The sequence below is a fragment of the Nicotiana sylvestris genome, chromosome 11 (genome assembly GCF_000393655.2).
Source record: "Nicotiana sylvestris chromosome 11, ASM39365v2, whole genome shotgun sequence".
NCBI classification, from domain to species: Eukaryota; Viridiplantae; Streptophyta; class Magnoliopsida; order Solanales; family Solanaceae; genus Nicotiana; species Nicotiana sylvestris.
This window is the reverse complement of record NC_091067.1, coordinates 114,561,949-114,583,545: the sequence shown is the minus strand read 5'-3', so window position 1 is coordinate 114,583,545 and position 21,597 is coordinate 114,561,949. Positions and strand designations below refer to the sequence as shown.

Here is a 21,597-nt window from a genome sequence, read left to right as displayed (position 1 = left end):
ATATATAAATAGTAAAGTTCGAACGTATAACACAAATAATCAATGAATATTTTGGTTCCGCCTCTATTAATAAGTGGGGAAGAATGTAAGCAGAAGTATGGAGGATGTGAATGAATTGAATAGGTAATTAGATATGATGGGCGTAGCAGCTTCATGTATGGTTCATGGACAGTTAGATGTTTGGTGTTTGCCATAAGGGGTGGGTATAACGTGTCTATATAACTTTCTAATTCTATTTAATTGATTTAACAGAAAACTGTTTTTGGTACTTCAACTCCAATGATTAGGAAATCATGTGATTGGGAGTACCGACGTTTGATCGTTGGCATGTGTCGTACAAATTGCTCTTTCTTACTATTTCTTAAAATAAAATGTTAATTTCATACAATAAAGAGGAAATTTCATACAATATAGAGGAAATTACAGGCTCTCTTATCTTCACGGGTTCCTTTTTATGTTATTTGTTTAGTTAAATATTATGATATTGTTTTTTCGTACGGGAATATTTCGTACTTGGTATGAAGACAACTAATATTCTTTTAGAGTATTTTGTGATCTGAATATCTCTTTTTATAATTATTCGGTATCCGAAATTCACTGGTCAACCCAGGGGTGAAGCTAGAGTATTCCAAGCGGGTTCGATCGAACCCAATAGCTTTGGTTCGAATCCTGTCTTTGTTTAAAAAAATTCATGAATATATATAAATTATTAATTTAGAACTCAGTAAGTTAAAACGACTAAAATTTCAAATTCATAAACTTGAAATTCTGGCTCCGCCTGGGGTCAACCTAATTTGAATTAGATTAGCGTCGCATAAGCCTATTAAAGGAGGAAAAATGCTTTTTACTGGGAATATTTTCCAGTCTTATGACTCGAATTAATGATTTCTGATTAAGAACAGAAAGATCCTAGTCATCACGGTACAATCCTTAGTAGCATTGTTTCTCATCCCTTATCATGAACGAGTTGAATACGTCAGGCCTTAGAGCATAAATTATACATCCTAAATTCGGTGGGCAAATGGAATTCAATGAACTTTGATATTGTTGGAAATAATATAGAGCACCTTATCAAATGTGTATATATGTATATAAAAATCTGAGCTTTAATTTCTTGCCAAAACATTACCGACATAGATTTCCTTATGAAAGCCATCCAGTCAAACAAAAAAAAAAGTTACAGCATGTTATTTATCGATTTTGATACCTCATACAATTTTGATATTTAACTCTTTATTTATATGAATTAAACATGTTGAAGATATGTAAGAATATATATATATATATATATATATATATATATATATTCTAGTGAACACTTATGCTGACACTTCAGTTGAGATGTCAAATCACTACTAAAAATTCGGCCAAAACCGACTGACTTCGGTCGGTCAAAAGACCAGCCAAAAAACCGACCGACTTTCAAAATATTTTCTTTTCAATATTTGTTTTACGAAACTAACAGACTTTGGTCATTTTTTTTTGCGCAAAAATGCGGAAAACTATTTTTGCGTCCTGCGAAATTTATTTTTTAAGAATAAATTAAATAAATATTCAAAAAATTGACCGAAATCGGTGGGTTATTTCTGTCGCTCATTTTAAAAAACTAACCGATTTCGGTCAGTAATATTAAAATACTAACCGATTTTGGTTGGTAATTTTAATTTTTTAATAAAACTGACCGAAATCGATCGGTTATTTTCGCCTGAAATGCAATTAAAGAGTACATATAAAACAAAGTCTTAAAATAAAATGTACCAATGGTCTAGTGGTAGAATACTATCCTGCCACAGTACAGACTTTGGTTCAATTTCCAAACTGTGCATTTTCTAATTACATTACTAAAAATATTGACCGACATCGGTTGGTTTTTTTCGGCAGAATTTTTTATTTTTTGATCGTTTGTAAAATTTAATTGACTGACCGAAATCGGTCGGAAACTGCAATCGATGTCGGTCGCTATTTATTACCGACCAGCTTTATTTCGACGGATTAAATCCAGTCTGAAATCGGTCGGTTTTTTCAATTTTTCGACTGATTTTGGTCAATATTCTTGGACCATTTTTCAGAGTTTTCTGGTTGTGAATTGTCAAATGTGAAATGTAATGCCAAAAAATATGAAAATTCAAATTGCAGAGTTTATTAAAAAATTGAATTAACTGAAATGTTTTTAAGAAAAAAACAGAAAATCAAGCAATAGAGGTATGGAAGGCATGAATCGGTAATAAATTATGAAGGGAGCAATTTCGTGTAAGGTTCATCAACTATTTGTTAATTTGAACTGTGCAATTAATTAGGCAAATCACATGTGTTCCATGTTAATTATTAAGGGAGAGGAACCCATTTTCATACATCGACTCCTCTGACTTGGAAATTCATGTGATATTTATATAGTTGACGTCTTTGAAGTCCATTATTATCTTTATATATCTTAACATGTAGCTCAGAAGAAACATTAAACAAGAAGAGGAAATTCAGTAGAAAAATAATGTAGCTCTTTCTCATTAGTCTACATATTGTGACTTGTTATAAGCCATACACGTACACTGCAATTGACAATTTATCAATTCCTAACGCATGATATGTGTTAAATAATTAAATGTCACCTTAATATGGTGTGTGTTCAATGTTCCAAGTCAAAATAGATTGTCTATAACTAGAACCCTTTATTATTGTAGTCTTTGGTCTTTGTTATTAAAAGACACACTAATCCTCTTCCATAAACTACTGTAATTAACTAAACAGCTTACCATTTCGCTATTTTGATTTGCCACCTAGTAAGAGAATGGTCATAAAAAGGTGGCTCCTTATTTAATTCGTTTTGTATTATTTTTGCTTAATTAATTATGTCATAAGCAAAGATTAATTAAGTGCCTTGTCGAGAAACACTGGTATCAAGAAAAAGCAAGCAGCATCAGAGATATCACGCAATTAAATAATTAGTTAAGAAAAAATAATATAGAGGATCAAATTGACTGTGTAAAGGAGAAAAAAAGTGCAATACTCTTATCACGACCTAAAATCATGCAACTTTGATTTACGCCCAATGAGCTGACCTATAGGCAAATCCTCATATTTTTTTCAATTACATATATAAACTTTAAAATGCTTTTAACATGTTTGGCCGACCAAAAATAACTACAGCTGCTAGCCAAACATATATGTTATAATATATATACGGCTAGTATTTGCGGGCAACTATATTGTATAAATTTCACAATTTCAAACATTGTTCAACCAGCGCAAGCACAAAAGTGGCCTTGAAAGATGATATGAAAAACTACAGTCCCAACAAAAGTGGCCTAGTGGATCTCCTGAAGCATGTCTGACTCAAAACAATTTGACGAGAAGGGGTTAGATAATGTGCAACAGATGCTACCTGCGTGAGAAAGCTTGTGAATCTGTGGACCATACGGAGTATTTTGTATTGTGAATTTACTTGGCAGGTATGGATCGTGTTAATGGCTAACTTTAGCATCCATTGAGCAAGTCCTAAGAAATCAGGAATGTGTTAAGAGTGCCGGAAAACTGCATGTCTAAAGCATCCCTAAAGAGGGTGAGCTCATCATCCCTGCGTTTCAATGACTAGAGGGGCGGACCCATCATCTCCTACTAGAGGGAGGCGAGCCCTTTGACTAGTGTGATTGACCAAGGATTGGCCATAGACGAATTTCTCAGTTATCAAAAAGAATACTCACTGGACCTGAACAGTTCATCCGGGCAAATCGCTAAGCTGAAACGGAAAGAGATTTCTTTAAAGGCATAGAGAAGCATCGAATGACAAGAATGAAAAATATAAAGAAACCAAGTAGAAAAGCAAAAAGAAAACAGAGAGCGGTTTGGTGGTCTATATCTCTCAAACAAAAGTTTTCTTATTGCATCCAAAAGAAATCAAAAGAAAGCTTAGCCAAAAACCTTAAGTGTCATTACAGTTCTCCTAACAAAACTTCCTTAATGAATAACAGTATAAAATTTGTATTGGTTGAGCTAACTATTTCTTTTTCCTTGTCTAAGTAATAATGAAAAAGGGGATTAATATGACAACCAAGCATTACAGAAGCTGAATTGTATAAAACTTCTACACCTTGCGAGCCAAAGTCCTCTGCTTTGTTGCATGCTGTACTACTTTTTCCTCTACCGGAAGACCCTTCCTCCGTCTCACAGAATCCATGAGTTTTCTTGCTATACTGTGCGGCACACTGGCACCATCTCCAAATTCTTCCTTCTCCTCCTCGGTCCTAGGTACAAAGAAAGGGTCCTGTGGAAGGGCTTCCCAGTGACTGAGAACGAGTAACGCACTTGCAGCTCCTGAAGTCTTTCTTCTCAACTCATCAGCAAATCCAAAACTTTCTGCAACTGGCACATACGCGTGCACAGTGAACAAGGAAGAACCTTCCTGCATTTCTTCATTCACCACATGGGCACGCCTCCGATTAAGAACTGAGTAAGTGTTGCCCAACTGGTCATGTGGGGTGTTCAGCTCACAAAAGTACATGGCTTCCACCAGCCGCGGCTTTCTCTGGAGAACAGCAGCCCTGCACGCGTCCTTCACAACAGTCATAACCTGTCCAGGGAACATCCCATACTGTTCCGGCTGTGGAACAGGCGGCGCGTCACTATCATTTGGTGGCATAGCCAATGGAGATATGTAGGCCTCAATAACAAATGCCAAACCCCACATTGGCTCATCACACAAAGGGCCAGCTGCCGTAGCTAACTGGAATCCAGATAAAATACTGCTTTCAAGATTCTCAGCTTCTCGTAGGAGGGTCTGATCCACACTGGTTGATGATTCAGGTGATGTACCACTATAATCAGAGTCACCCATAAAGCCCAATTTTTCTGATACATGAGGCGAACCCTTTATAAGAACAGACACATCGTCACTCTTTCCTTTCACATCTGGAGTAAGGAGAATGTTGGGACCCATCTGTCTAGGCCCTAACGCCCAGATCCTCTTTAAGAATTTTTGCCACATCTTTTTACATTTATCAATCCTGTCCTCTTCCGTCTCAGCAAATCCAGTTGAAGAGTCGCTCTCCACAGCATCTATGAGGCGTTTCTTGAGTGCTTCAATTGGATTCTTGTCTTCTACAATGTTACCTCTAAGAGTTTCCAAGCTTCTACAAGCCTGCAAAGATTTACCTCCAATGATGTCCCCAAGCAGATCACAATTTTCATCGAGCAGCTTCGTCAATGCTGTTGGAAGCTTCATAACGCGCACTCGAACAACACATCTTCCATTTGGAGTAGCTTTCTCCAAAAACTCAGAGCTGCGGCCCAGTAACTTCAAGTTTTCTAAGGGATTAGCGGTATCACCTTCAATAGTCTCTTTGAAGGATACAAGGGGCGGAGAGGCTTCCAAGTTTATCTTTGCAAATCTCTCCTTTAAATCTTTAATGCATCTCTCGAGGTGCACCTCACCTGCTGCAGAAAGAACATGCTCACCCCTGGCAGAAACAGAAACCTCAACAAAAGGGTCCGCTCGGTTTAGAAGCCTCAACCCTTTAATAAGTGCACCCATGTCCGCAGGATCAGATGGTTCAATTGCAACTTTAAGCATGGGTGAAACTTGGAAAACCATACTTGATAAAGGCCAACAATTTAATGTAGATGAAAGAGTCGCACTCTTCAATATATGCTGGGCAAGCCCTCGGATAGCTATGACATTACCAGCCTTTGCTGATGCCACCGGCGTTAATCCTTGACCCATCATCAAATACAAAGACTGCACCTCGGCTTCCTGCACATGCTTCCGCAGTGATTCTTCCTTTAATGGATCATACAATGCTGAGAGCACAAAAATCTTCTGTCCGGCATGAAGAACCCCACTAAAGACCCGGGTAAATGCAAGGAAACATTCATCAGAGTCACCATTTCCACTGTCATCTAGCATCTCACCGCGCGGAAGCATTTTTGATGGAATAGCAAACATCTTAGAAACAAAGACAACACAAGGTGCATCGGGGCTAGAATTACAGGACTCCACAGATTTCCTCACAAGTTCCGCTTCAAAAAGCAAATCAGGGCTGGCGCCATTATCCAAGAATTCTCTCTTTGGAAGCAACCGAGATATACGGAAAGACTGAGCAGATATAGGATCAGGCATGTATTTAACAACCATAGACAATATTGTATCAGACAGTGGAAGCCAGCGACTCAACACAGATTGAAGCACAGCTTTAGGATCCTTGTTTAGAAGTTCACGGGGAGGTATAGACAAATTGAAAGACTTAATAACTTTCTCAAGCATCTCCCTGGCCCCATCAGCTTCCAGTGCAGCTTGATAAACCTGCCAAAGTGGCTCAAGAACAAATTGCACAAACATGGGCCTAGCCTTACTTCCACTACTAAGTCCCTTTTTACCTATAATCATCTTTGTCTTGACATTAAAATACCGAGGTCCCCATAATGCCTTCTGCAAGGCAGACGAACTTGCACCCAGTTTTGAAGCATAAAACTCGGCAAAATCACTAATAGTAAAGCCCCATCCATCTAGGGCACAGACAAATGCAACATTTCCCTTCTGGGGTTGAAAAGTGTCCTCTTCGTCATCCTCTATGAACTCTGGATTTTCATCTTCCACGAGTTCTGATGGGGCAGAGAGCAGAGAATCCACGTCCGACAAGTACTTTTCAGACTTATAGGCACTCACTATACTATTCACCTCATGAACAATCCTCTGCAGTCGATTATATGCCTCAAGCGGAGTCAATCTCAATTCAACAATCAGCCTATCAATCTTATTCAAAACAAGACATGGGGTAAGCTTCTCAATCCATGCCTGTCGCAAAACAGCATGGGTCTGAATGTGAACACCCTCCACAGCATCCACTAATACCAAAGCGCCATCACTCAAACGGGCTGCAGTTGAAACTTCACTACAAAAATCCATATGACCAGGAGAGTCTATAAGATTAATTGAATGTTCCTTATACTTAAGTCCAATCGAAGAGCTCTTCATAGTAATCGCCCGCCTCTGCTCCTCATCTAAATAATCCATAAACCTAAGCTTACCAGCCTGCTTCGGGTGAAGCACACCACCACCAGATGAAGCAATCAAATGGTCAGCCAATGTGGTCTTGCCATGATCCACATGAGCAAGTATACATATATTTCTGATCTTTTCACCATCAAAATCCACCATTTTCAATCTCCTCAGCTAATGAAAACACTATTATAAATCACTACTCTTCCCCTCAAAAAATTTCCAAGAAAACCCAAAAATCATACACCCAAATAGCTATAAATTAATTTCCACCAACCCTTTTTTAGACTCTTGATAAAATCTAGTCAAAACCCAGATATTATTTCAGCTAAATAAGCTAAAGCTCTCAACTTTTTTCAAATTTAACGAAGTATAATGCAAAAATTGGACTTACCGAGACAAACCTAATTGGGAAAAGACAAAATTTTGAGCAGAGATTGGAATTCTGTTGGGTTCTTTTCTGTGAATGATTGGAGAAAGTCGAGATATAATAGTTGTGGCGTTAGAGATACTGTGATTATTCTCTGTAGCTCCAATAAACATGTCTAATTATTATGACAAAGTAAAGGCAACAGTATTTGTGAATCGTGGAAAATAATTGAAAATCGGTAGAATTTGTAGGGGTTATATGGTGTCGTCGGCGATGGTGAGAATTGAGGAATTAGGGTTTCAAAGGTAAGTTAGCTTTTGACAAAGGGCGATGTTTCAGGTATTTTCAAAGCCTTTGTATTTTATGCGTCAAAATAGTCCCCAACTTTTACCCAAGTTATGATTCAAATAAAGTTTTGTAGTAATCTTTTTTCATTCTAATGTATGTTTGAAAATTATTATGTCATTAGTGTATTTGTCCGCGCTTAGCGTAGTCATTAAAAATATGTATATAATTTATTTGTAAAAATTAAATAAAATCATGAATATTAAGCATTTTCAATGATATTACGATTGCAATTTTCATACTCTACAATATACATATTACAAGTTTGTCATGGAATGATACAATTGTCCCTACAACTATAAAGGGATTAATCTTTATATGTAAAGTTGATATATATTTCTTAATCAATTATCTCTCTGATTTTTTAAAAAGTTGTAGAAGTTTTAAGAAATATGTGTTATTTTTAATAGAATAATAATAAATATCTTTATTTAATTAATATATGCATATCTAAGTTTACTTTTTTTTTTTTAAATCTTGTTCGGATGTTTCTCCTTACATAAAAAAGAATGTAACATCATAATACAGATAAAAAAAATTATAATACAGTCAAAGAAGTTTGCACTTGATGAAACAATAATTAGAAAAAAAGGAAGTTGCACCCACTTGGGTCGTTGGTTGTTTCTATCTTGAAAAACACAACGAATTCATAAAGGAAAAGATAACTTTTTAGATGTGATCATCTCTTTTAACAGACTTGTAAACTCAATTCTTGTCCTCCATAGTCGCTTGAAGATTGGTTTAATATATTTTAAAATAAAATAGAAAAACAAAAGATCTGATCTTACATATTGCCATAGATTCCTCATGATTTCTTTTTTATGGTTCTTACTTTTATCACTTCCTTTAGTGAAAATCAACTACCAAATTTTATTTTTAGCAATGTTATTTGTTGAGTATTCCAAATTGGCATATTCCTTAAAACCCTTTCAGAAATATTCAACAATATATGTATTTATATGTGTTTTGACCTTTAGTATACATCCAAAATATATTAACATCAGAATGAATATGCTATTGATTCGTAAATCTTACACCGATCTTAAAGCAAATTACATAGATACACCATTTCTCAAAATCAGAGAGAAAATAGAAGGAAAAAAAAAGAAATACAATGCACATCCTCCGTGGAACCTTAATCATAAGAAAATAAAAAGAAAAAGAAATATAGTATCAGTGCATAGTTTCCTGAGCTGTTGTTGATATCTTCTCGCGCAAACAATACATCATTCAAGATCCTTCTTCCTCGAGCGAAACTAAAACATGAATCTAATACCGCGGTAAATATGACACCATTACTATTTCATATATGGAATGAAAAGGTTTAACCTTGGGTAGGGATCTCATGAAACAATAGTTATAAATTTATATAGAAAAAAGTAGAGGAATACCATAAGGTATCTTAAATTTTTAAATTAAATATTTGGGGTTATGAAAAGCATAGGAGTTATGAATATTATTAAGAGTGGAAGTTAAAGAGGTGTAAATTACAAAAATAAAAATTTTAAAACAAATAAAGGATAAAAGATAAATACAAATTGTCATAAATTTACATATTAAATATTTGGGGTTATGGATATGAAAGAAATGAGAGTTATTAAGATTATTACAAATATAGGTTATGAAGATAGAATAATGATTAAAAAACTCAAAAAAGGAGAAAAAGATAAATATGTTTCTTGGCCTAAGAGAGGTGCAACCATATATATATATATATATATATATATATATATATATATATATATATATATATATATATATATATATATATATATATTAAAAGCACGAAGGCCCTTAGCGAAATGTTATTCGCCTTTTTTACCCTTTTAAAATAGTGTTCACACTAGATAAAATCGTCATTTAATTATTTTCCTTATATTTAGAAATAGTCATTTAATTATTTTTATAATATTTAGGATTTCAAAATCAACTAAATTTATGTATTGATTCCTTCCTTATTTAAATTATATAATATAACATATTTGTAAAGGCAAAATAATAACAATCAAAATGTCTTATTAAATCATTCCGTGTAGGAAGGCTTAATATTTAAAAAATTAACTAAGATTGTTCCTAATTTGTTTTAGAAACAAATTTAGTGTTTCGAGGCCTAAAAACCTCCTTTTTACCTCAACTCGAATTGTGTGCGTGGTACGGACCTGTCACGACCTGGGTTTCCCACTCTCGGGAGTCGTGATGACGCCTACTTGTAGAAGCTAGGCAAGCCACTAAACATAGAAAATTTCTAACTCTTTCATTTTTAACCCTTTTTAACAATCTGAATTAACAGGTATCCAACATTTAGATATTAACCATAAATGAAATCAAGCGGAAGACTTAATCCAATATAATAACCAAGACCAGTACGATAATGACAACACACATCTCTACCCAGAATCCGGTGTCACAATATCACGGACGGACTAAGATTACTACAACAAATATCTGAAAGAAATACAATCTGTCTCGAAATCTAATGAAAATAGAGTACATGATAAAGTAGAAGAGAACGTCGGGCCTACGGACACCTGCAGGACTACCTCGGGATCTCTGGCTGGACTGAAGACAGGCTCCTCAAGCGCTACTATCCAAAAGCTGCTCCGGAATCTGCACATAGTGCAGAGTGTAGCATCAGCACAACCGACCCCATATGCTGGTAAGTGCCTGGCCTAACCCCGACGAGGTATTGACGAGGCTAGGACTAGACTCCAGATAAACCTGTGCAGTTATATAATATACAAAGGACAATAAACAGGAATAAACAATTAACATGGGAGGGGTACATGCTATGGAGGAAATATCGAATCCAGCAGAAACTTAAGAGAAATATGAGAGAATAATTCAAGATTTACAACAAAACCATAATAACACCGTTGCAGCGCGCAACCCGATCCCTATCATATAACATTGTAGCGGCGTGCAACCCGATCCAATATAATATTGTTGCAGTGTGCAACTCGATCCAACATAACATTGTTGTGGCGTGCAACCCGTTCCATATATAGTATTGTTGCGGCGTGCAACCCGATCCAACATAACATTTATATACATTTAGCAACAACCATACCAAGAGTCCTGGCAAGGGATCAACAATAAGCTACACTATCCCGGCAAGGGATTCGACAGAAAAAGTAAATACGTCTCGGCAAGGGAGAAACAGTTATAACCCAACTTCTACTCATCTCAGCTAACACCAATACTCAATTATAAGTAATTTCCACGAAAACAAACTTAATCCTTGCTCAATATCGAGAATCATCAATTAAGCATCTATAGTACTATTTAAGAACACAAAATAAATTGCAATTTAAGACTCACAGTGATGCTCGACACCAACGTATAGATACTCGTCACCGTGCCTATACGTCGTACTCAACAAGAAGCAAATAGCAAATAAGACACAACTCCTAATCCCTCAAGCTAAGGCTAGACCAAACACTTACCTCAAACTTCCACGGCCAACTCAAGCCTCAAACACTGCCCTTCCTTTTGAATTTGACTCTAAATCAGTTGTATCTAGACATAATCGACTTAATAACATCAATAAATGCTAAACAATCCAATTCCAATGCTTAATTATAGATTTCCCATCATTCTTCCCAAAAAGTCAAAAATTGACCATGGGCCCACTTGGTCAAAACATGAGGTTCGGACCAAAATCCAATCACCCATTCACCCACGAGCCCGAATATATATTTTGTTTTGAAATTCGACCCCAAAACGAGGTCAAATTCCCAAATAATCAAAAAGCCCTAACTCTACCCAAATCCCTAATTTTCTACCTTTAATCTCATGTTTTAGTCCTAGAAATCTAGTGGGTGTTTGATAAAAATGGAAGAAAACGAGCTTAGGATTACATACCTATGAAGTTATGGTGAAGTTCCTCTTCAAAAATCGCCCAAGAGGTGTGGAGAAGATGAAGTTTATGAAAAATGGTGGAATTCCCATAATGCATTCTGTTTTTGGAACTTAAAATAACTGCGCGAATTTGATCTTCGCGTTCGCGACAAGCTCATAGCGTTCGCAATGAGTTAGGCCTGAGAGACCTTCGCGTTCGCGTAAGTGGGCTCGTGATCACGGAGCACTAACTCTTCGAGCCCTCGCGTTCGCGTCCAGGCGGTCGCTTCGCGTAGGTATAATACCCCTCCCCCTGCCCAGGCTCATAAGCCATCGCGTGTGCTGGGTCGCGTTCGCGTAGGGTATCCCCCCTTAGCCTCGCATTCGCGTCACCAGCTTCGCGTTCGCGAAGAAAAAATTTGGCACCTGGGGATTTGCCTTACGCTTTCGCGAGTGTGCCCACACGAACGCAAAGAGAAAAATCCGTGGGCACTGAACAACAAAAACCTGCAACTTTTATGAGTTCGAAAACCTTCTGAAATACACCCGAGCCCTTGGGGCTCCAAACCAAACATATATACTAAATCAAAAATATCATATGAACTTATTCGTGCGATCAAATCGCCAAATTAACCCCTCAAACAACAAATTAAACCTCAAAATCAATGAAACATTTCAAAACTTCTTAAAATATCAAATTTTGCATTTAAGGTCCGAATCACGTCAAACAGATTCCATTTCGTACCAACCTTCACAGAATTATCTTAAATCACATATAAGACTTGTACCGGACGTCGGAACCAAAATACGGGCCCGATACCAACATATTCTAATCAAAATTCATTTTCAAATCCTTTAAACAATTTCAGAAAATAATTTTCTTTAAAATTCATTTCTCGGGCTTGGGACCTCAGAATTCAATTCCGGGCATATGCCCAAGTCCCATATTTTCCTACAAACCCTCCGGGACCGTCAAATCATGGGTTCGGGTCCGTTTACCCAAAACGTTGACCGAAGTCAAATTAATTCATTTTATAGTCAAAACTTATTATTTTTCACAGATTTTCAAATATAAGCTTTCCGGCTACGCGCCCGGACTACACACGTAAATCGAGGTAATGCTAAAAGAGGTTTTTATGGCCTCGGAACACAGAATCAATTTAAAAACAAGTGATGACCTTTTGTGTCATCACATTCTCCTCCTCTAAAACAACTGTTCGTCCTCGAACGGACAGAAGAAGGAAGTACCTGAGTCGGGGAAAAGATGGGGATAACGGCTCCGCATATCGAACTCGGACTCCCAGGTCGATGCCTTAGCAGGCTGACCTCTCCACTGAACACGAACAGAAGGAAAACTCTTCAATCTCAACTGACGAACCGTCGGTCTAGAATAGCTACCAGCTCCTCCTCATAAGACAAGTCCTTGTCCAACTGGACAGTGCTAAAATCTAACACGTGGGATGGATCGTCGTGATACTTCCGAAGCATGGACACATGAAACACTAGATGCACGGCTGATAAGCTCGGTGGCAATGCAAGTCTATAAGCCACCTCTCCCACTCGATCAAGAATCTCAAACGGACCAATGAACCTAGGGCTAAGCTTGCCCTTCTTCCCTAATCTCATCACGCCCTTCATAGGCGACACTCGAAGCAATACCTACTCACCGACCATGAAAACCAAATCTCGAGCCTTGCGGTCAGCATAACACTTTTGCCTGGACTGAGTTATACGAAGCCTATCCTGAATAATCCTGACCTTGTCCAAGGCATCCTGAACCAGATCCGTACCCAACAACTGAGCCTCTCTCGGCTCAAACCATCCAACTGGAGATCGACATCGCCTACCATATAAAGCCTCATAAGGAGCCATTTGGATACTCGACTGGTAGCTGTTGTTGTAGGCAAACTCTGTTAAAGGCAAAAACTGATCCTACGAGCCTCCAAAGTCAATGACACAAGCTCGGAGCATATCCTCCAAAATCTGAATGGTCCACTCGGACTGCCCGTCCGTCTGAGGATGAAACGTTGTGCTCAACTCAACCCATGTGCCCAACTCTCACTGAACTGCTCTCCAGAAGCGTGAGGTAAACTGCGTACCTTGGTCCAAAATGATAGACACGGGCACACCATGAAGGCGAACAATCTCCTGTATATAGATCTCAGCTAACCTCTCAGAAGAATAGGGGACTGCCATAGGAATGAAATGCGCTGACTTGGTCAGCTTATCAACAATGACCCATACTGCGTCGAACTTCCTCCGAGTCTGCGGGAGTTCAACAACGAAATCCATAGTGATCCGCTCCCATTTCCACTCGGGAAACTCAATCCTTTGAAATAAACCACCGGACCTTTGATGCTCGTACTTAACCTACTGACAATTGAAACATCGAGCCACATATACAACGATATCCTTCTTTCTTCTCCGCCACCAATAATGCCGCCGCAAATCCTGATACATCTTCGCGACACCCGGATGAATAGAGTACCGGGAGCTATGGGCCTCCTCTAAAATCAACACTCGGAGTCCATCCATATTAGGCACACAAACTCGACCCTGCAATCTCAAAACTCCATCATCACCTAAGGTAACCTTCTTGGCACCTCCGTGCTGCACCGTGTCTCTAAGGACACACAAATGGGGATCATCATACTATCGATCACGGATACGCTCCAATAATGAAGAACTAGCAACTGTGCAAGCTAACACACGGCTGGGCTCAGAAACATCCAACTTCACGAACTGATTGGCCAAAGTCTGAATATCCAAAGAAAGTTGCCTCTCACTGACCGGAATATAAGCAAGATTGCCCATACTGGTTGACTTCCTACTCAAAGCATTGGCCACCACATTGGCCTTTACCGGATGATATAAGATGTTGATATCATAGTCTTCAACAACTCCAACCACCTCCTCTGCCTCAAATTCAACTCCTTTTGCTTGAACAAATACTGAAGACTTTTGTGATCCGTGAACACCTCACATGCCACACCATACAGATAATGTCTCCAAATCTTCAATGCGTGAACAATGGATGTCAACTCCAAATTATGAACCGGGTAGTTCTTCTCATGAATCTTCAACTGTCGTGAAGCATAGGCAATGACCTTGCCATCTTGAATCAACACTACACCAAGTACGCATCACAGTAAACTGTATAAGGCCCTAAACCTGTGGGCAAAACCAACACCGGTGTCGTAGTCAAAGCTGTCTTAAGCTTTTGAAAGCTCACCTCACACTCATCCGACATCTGAAATGGGCACCCTTCTGGGTCAACCTGGTCATCGGGGTTGCGATAGATGAGAACCCCTCCACGAACCGACGATAGTAGCCTGCCAATCCCAAGAAACTACAAATCTCTGTAGTTGATGCTGGTTTAGGCCAGTTCTTGACTGCATCAATCTTCTTTGGATCAACCTGAATACCCTCTGCTGATACAACATAATCCAGGAATGCAGCTGAACTCAACCAGAACTCACACTTCGAGAACTTAGCATATAACTGACTATCCCTCAAGGTCTGAAGAACCACTCTAAGATGCTGCTCGTGCTCTTCTCGGCTGCGGGAATATATCAAAATATTATCAATGAAGACTATCACGAACGAATCCAAGTAAGGCCTGAACATGCGGTTCATCAAATCCATAAAAGCTGTTGGGGCATTTGTCAACCCGAATGACATCACCAAGAACTCATATGCCCGTACCGAGCAAAAAGTTGTCTTAGGGACATCGGATGCCCTAATCCTCAACTGATGGTAGCCAGATCTCAAGTCAATCTTCGAAAATACCATAGCACCCTGAAGCTGATCAAACAAATCATCAATCCTCGGCAATAGATACTTATTCTTGATCGTAATCTTGTTCAACTGCCAGTAATCAATACACATTCTTATCGATCTGTCCTTATTCTTAACAAACAACACTGGCGCATCCCACGGCGAAACACTCGGCCTAATGAAGCCCTTCTCAAGCAAGTCTTGCAATTGCTCCTTCAACCCTTTCAACTCAGGCGGGGCCATACGATGTGGCGGGATAGAAATGGGCTGAGTGCCTGGAGCCAAATCAATGCAAAAGTCAATATCCCTTCGGGTGGCATACCCGACAGGTCTGAAGGGAAAACCTTAGGAAACTCACGAACAACGGGCACAGAATCAATAGAAGGAACCTCAGCACTAGAATCACATACATATGCCAAATAGGCCACACACCCCTTCTCGACCATACGCTGAGCCTTCACATACGAGATAACACTGAGGGTAGAATGACCAGGAGTCCCCCTCCACTCTAAACGAGGTAAACCTGGTAAGGCTAAGGTCACGGTCTTGACATGACAGTCCAAGATAGCGTGGTAAGGTGATAACCAGTCCATCCCCAATATAACATTGAAATCAACCATGTCCAGAAGCAACAAATCTACACGAGTCTCAAAACCCCCAATCACAACTATGCAAGAGCGATGGAATCGATCTACCACAATAGAATCACCCACCGGTGTAGACATATATATAGGGGCACTCAAGGAATCACTAGGCATGACCAGATACGGTACAAAATAAGATGACACATAGGAGTACATAGACCCTAGATCAAATAAAATGGAAGCATCTCTACCACAAACCAGAACAATACATGTGATAACTGCATCGGAAGCCTCAGCCTCAGGCCTGGCTGGAAGAGCATAACATCGGTGCTGGGCCCCACTACCCTGGACTACCTCTCTAGGACGGCCTGCAGTTGGCTGGCATCCACCTCTAGCGGTTGGAGCTCTACCTCTAGCACCTCTACCTCCACCTCTAGCACCTCTACCCCCACATCTAGCTGGCTGGGCGGTCTGTGGAACACCTGGTGCCTAAACCAAAGCACGGGAACCCTGCTGCTGCGACTGAGTACCCACCAATCTCGGACAAACCCTCTTGATATGACCATACTCACCACACTCAAAACATCCACCTGAATATTGCAGCTGAGGAAACTGAGACTGACCCTGGCGACCTAAATGACCACCCCGAAAACTCTGGAGCGGCGATGCACTGATAGGAGCTGGTGGTGCACTGTAGGGCTGCTGATCAAAATACTGTATGTGAGAACCACGGCCACCTGAAGCACCATGAGAAACCTGAAGTGCTGACTGAAAGGGCCTATGAGTATGGCTTCTACCATACGAATCTCTGCCTCCAGACGAGGCACCACTGAATCTGCCTGAATGACGGGGCCTCTTGTCCGACCCATGACCACCTCCCTGCGACAGAACCATCTCCACTCTCTTGGCCACATTGGCCGCCTCCTGGAAAGTAATCTCACTCCCACTCTTCCTAGCCATCTGAAGACGAATCGGCTGAATAAGTCCATCAATGAACCTCCTCACCCTCTCTCTCTCTCGGTGGGAAGTATAACAAGAGCATGACAAGCCAAGTCGATGAATCTAGTCTCATACTGGGTAACAGTTATGGAACCCTGGTGGAGACGCTCAAACTGCCTCCAATAGGCCTCTCTCTGAGTGATGGGGGAAACTTCTCCAGAAATGGCTGAGTAAACTGCTCCCAAGTCAAAGCTGGCGATCTGGCTAGTCTAGCCAAACAGAAATCCCTCCATCAAATCTTGGCGGATCCAGACAAGTGAAAAGTGGCAAAATCGACCCCATTGGTCTCAACTATCCCCATGTTCCTGAGAACCTCATAACAGTTGTCTAGATAATCCTGGGGATCCTTAGTAGATACACCGCTGAAAGTAGTAGTAAAGAGCTTGATGAACCTATCCAACCTTTACAAGGCATCGACAAACATAGATGCTCCATCACCGATCTGAGCTACCACACCCGGCTGAACTGCTCCAACTGGCTGAACTGCTGGAGTCTGAAACTAGGGAGCTACCTGCTCCGGGGTGCGAGTAGCAGGAGTCTAGGCTCTTCCTCCAACCTGAGAGATGGCTGGTGCTACAGGAAGCAAGCCTGCCCGGGTGACACTCTCCATAAGGCTCACTAGACAGACCAGAGCATCCTGAAGTACTGGGTATCAATAAACCCCTCTAGGACCTGAGCTGGGCCCACCGGAACTGCTAGGGCCGAAACCTCATCATTAAAGTCAACCTGAGGCTCCGTTACGGGTGTTGCTGCCCTAGGATGAGCTCTGCCACTACCTCAGCCTCTAGCACAGCCTTGGCCTCATCCTCTGCCCCTCATAAGAGCTGCTGCTAGGGGCTCGGGCTGCTGGTCAGTGGATGAGGAAGCGCGTGTTCTCGCCATTTGCAAAAGAACAAAGTAGAATTTCAATTAGCATTGAGAAACCAATCCGCACGACAAGAAAGAATAAATGTGGAATGTTTCCTAACTCTGTAGCCTCTAGGGGATAAATACAGACATCTTTGTACCAATCTCTCAAAGTCTACTAAGCTTGTCCGTGAATTGTGAGACTTATGTAACCTAGAGCTCTGATACCAACTTGTCACAACCCGGGTTTCCCACCCTCGGGAGTCGTGATGGTGCATACTCATAGAAGCTAGGCAAGCCACTAAATATAGAAAATTTCTAACTCTTACATTTTTAACCCTTTTTAACAATCTAAATTAATAGGTATCCAATATTTAGATATTAACGATAAATGAAATCAAACGGAAGGCTTAATCTAATATAATAACCAAGACCAGTACGATAATGACAACACACATCTCTACCCAGAATCCGGTGTCACAATATTATAGACGGACTAAGATTACTACAACAAATGTCTGAAAGAAATACAATCTGTCTAGAAATCTAATGAAAACAGAGTACATGATAAAGTAGAAGAGAATGTCGGGCCTACGGACGCCTGTAGGACTACCTCGGGATCTCTGGATGGACTGAAGGCAGGCTCCCCAAGCACTACTATCCCAAAGCTGCTCCGGAATCTACACATAGTGCAGAGTGTAGCATTAGCACAACCGACCACATGTGCTGGTAAGTGCCTGGCCTAACCCTGGCGAGGTAGTGACGAGGCTATGACCAGACTCCAGATAAACCTGTGTAGTTATATAATATACAGTGGACAATAAATAGGAATAAACAGTTAACACTGGAGGGGTACATGCTACGGGGGAAATATCGAATCTAGCAGAAACTTAAGAGAAATATGTGAGAACAATTCAAGATTTATAACAAAACCATAATAACACTATTGCGGCGCGCAACCCGATCCCTATCATTTAACACTGTTGCAGCGTGCAACCCGATCCATTTATATCACTATTGCAGCATGCAACCCGATCCAATATAACATTATTGCAGCGTGCAACCCGATCCAACATAACATTATTGCGGCATGCAACCCGTTTCATATATAGTATTGTTGCGGCGTGCAACCCGATCCAACATAACATTTATATACCTTTAGTAATAACCATACCAAGAGTCCCGGCAAGGGATCAACAATAAGCTAAACTATCCCGGCAAGGGATTCGATAGAAAAAGTAAATACGTCCTGGCAAGGGAGAAACAACTATAATCAATCTTAACCCAACTTCTACTCATCTCAGCTAACACCAATACTCAATCATAAGTAATTTCCACGAAAACAAACTTAATCTTTGCTCAATATCGAGAATCATCAATTAAAGCATCCATAGTACTATTTAAGAACACAAAATAAATTTCAATTTAAGACTCACGGTCATGCTCGACACCAACGTATAGATACCCATCACCATGCCTATACGTCGTACTCAACAAGAACCAAATAGCAAATAGGACACAACTCCTAATCCCTCAAGCTAAGGTTAGACCGAACACTTACCTCGAACTTCCACGGCCAACTCAAGCCTCAAACACCGCCCTTCCTTTTGAGTTTGACTTCAAATCAATTGTATCTAGACATAATCAACTTAATAACATCAATAAACACTAAACAATCCAATTCCAATGCTTAATTATAGCTTTCCCATCATTCTTCCCAAAAAGTCAAAAATTGACCTAGGGCCCGCTTGGTCAAAACATGAGGTTCGGACCAAAATCCGATCACCCACGAGCCCGAATATATATTTTGTTTTGAAATCCGACCCCAAAATGAGGTCAAATTCCCAAATAATCAAAAAGCTCTAACTCTACCCAAATCCCTAATTTTCTACCCTTAATCTCATGTTTTAGGCCTAGAAATCTAGTGGGTGTTGATAAAAATAGAAGAAAACGAGCTTAGGATTACATACCTATGAAGCTATGGTGAAGTTCCTCTTCAAAAATCGCCCAAGAGGTGTGGAGAAGATGAAACTTATGAAAAATGGTGGAATTCCCATAATGCATTCTGTTTTTTGGAACTTAAAATAACTGGCGAATTTGGTCTTCGCGTTCACGACATGCTCATCGCGTTCGCGATGAGTTAGGCCTAAGAGACCTTCGCGTTCGTGTAAGTGGGCTCGTGATCGCAGAGCACTAACTCCTCGAGCCCTCACATTTGCGTCCAGGCGATCGCGGTCGCGTAGGTATAATACCCCTTCCCCTGTCCAGGCTCATAAGCCATCACGTTCGCGTGTGCTGAGTCGCGTTCGCGAAGGGTATCCCCCCTTAGCCTCGCGTTCGCATCACTAGCTTCGCATTCGAGAAGAAGAAATTTGGCACCTGGGAGATTTGCCTTACGCGTTCGCGAGTGTAGCCATGCGAACGCGAAGAGAAAAATCCCTGGGCATTGAACAGCAAAAACCTGCAACTTTTATGAGTTCGACAACCTTCTGAAACACACCTGAGCCCTCGGGGCTCCAAACCAAGCATACGTACTAACTCAAAAATATCATATGAACTAATTCGTGCGATCAAATAGTCAAATTAACCCCTCAAACAATGAATTAAACCTCAAAATCAATGAACTATTTCAAAACTTCTTAAAACATCAAATTTTGCATTTAAGGTCCGAATCACGTCAAACGGATTCCGTTACTTACCAAATTTCCAGAATTATCTTCAATCATATATAAGACTTTTATCGGGCGTCAGAACCAAAATACGAGCCCGATACCAACATGTTCTAATCAAAATTCATTTCCAAATCCTTTAAACAATTTTAGAAAATAATTTTCTTTAAAAATTCATTTCTCAGGGTTGGGACCTCGGAATTCGATTCTCGGCATATGCCCAAGCCCCATATTTTCCTACGGACCCTCGGGGACTGTCAAATTACGAGTTCGGGTCCGTTTACCCAAAACATTGACCGAAGTCAAATTAATTCTTTATAATCAAAATTTATCATTTTTCATATATTTTCATATATAAGCTTTCCAGCTACGCGCCCGGACTGTGCACGCAAATCGAGGTGATGTTAAAAGAGGTTTTTAAGGCCTCAGAACATAGAATTCAATTGAAAAATAAGTGATGACCTTTTGGTTCATCACAGGACCTATATTCAGAAAGCCTTCTATGTGAAAATATGAGAAATAGAAATTTCTAGAGTTAAAATTTGATTATGGTTGACTTTGATTAACATTTTTAGCAAATGGACCTAAATCCGTGTTTCGACGATCCCGGAAGGTCCGTCGTAAAATATGGGACTTGGGCATATGCCCGGAAGTGAATTCCGAGGTCCCAAGCCTTGGAAATCAATTTTTGAAAGATATTGTTTTGCTGAATTATCTAAGAAATGAAAAAAAAGAATTAATGTTTGAAACCATTGGTATCAGGACCGTGTTTTGGTTCTGGAGCTCGGTACAAACATGTTATAGTATTTAAATGATAACTGTGAAATTTGGTGGAAAACGGAGTTTATTTGATGTGAGTTAGACTTCCGGTTGAAGGGTTATGAACTTTAAGTGTTCTTGATGAAAATGATGAGTTTTGAGGTTTAATTCATGGTTTTACATGTTATTTTGATGATGTGATCACACGAGTAGGTCCATTTGATGTTTTTGAGTTAGTATGCACATTTGGTTTGAAGTCCCGAGGGCTCGGGTGAGTTTCGGGTAGGTTCCGTGATGTTTTAGGCTTAAAACATAGCTGTTGCAGGTTCAGAGAAGTTGCAGATCGCTGAACCCACCAGTGCAGTCCGCAATGATTTTGTGCTGCCACGGAGGGGCCTTTGCGTCCGCAAAGGATTTTGTGTT

At 39.9% G+C, this 21,597-nt stretch overlaps 1 protein-coding gene across 1 annotated transcript; it reads right to left on the bottom strand.

The window, feature by feature from the left end:
• Nucleotides 1–3,852: 3,852 nt before the first annotated feature.
• On the bottom strand, nucleotides 3,853–7,717 carry LOC104228021 (uncharacterized). Its single transcript, XM_009780405.2, has one exon. It carries the CDS (start codon nucleotides 7,145–7,147, stop codon nucleotides 4,079–4,081), a length of 3,069 nt encoding a protein of 1,022 aa, XP_009778707.1. The 5' UTR covers nucleotides 7,148–7,717; the 3' UTR covers nucleotides 3,853–4,078.
• Nucleotides 7,718–21,597: the final 13,880 nt, after the last annotated feature.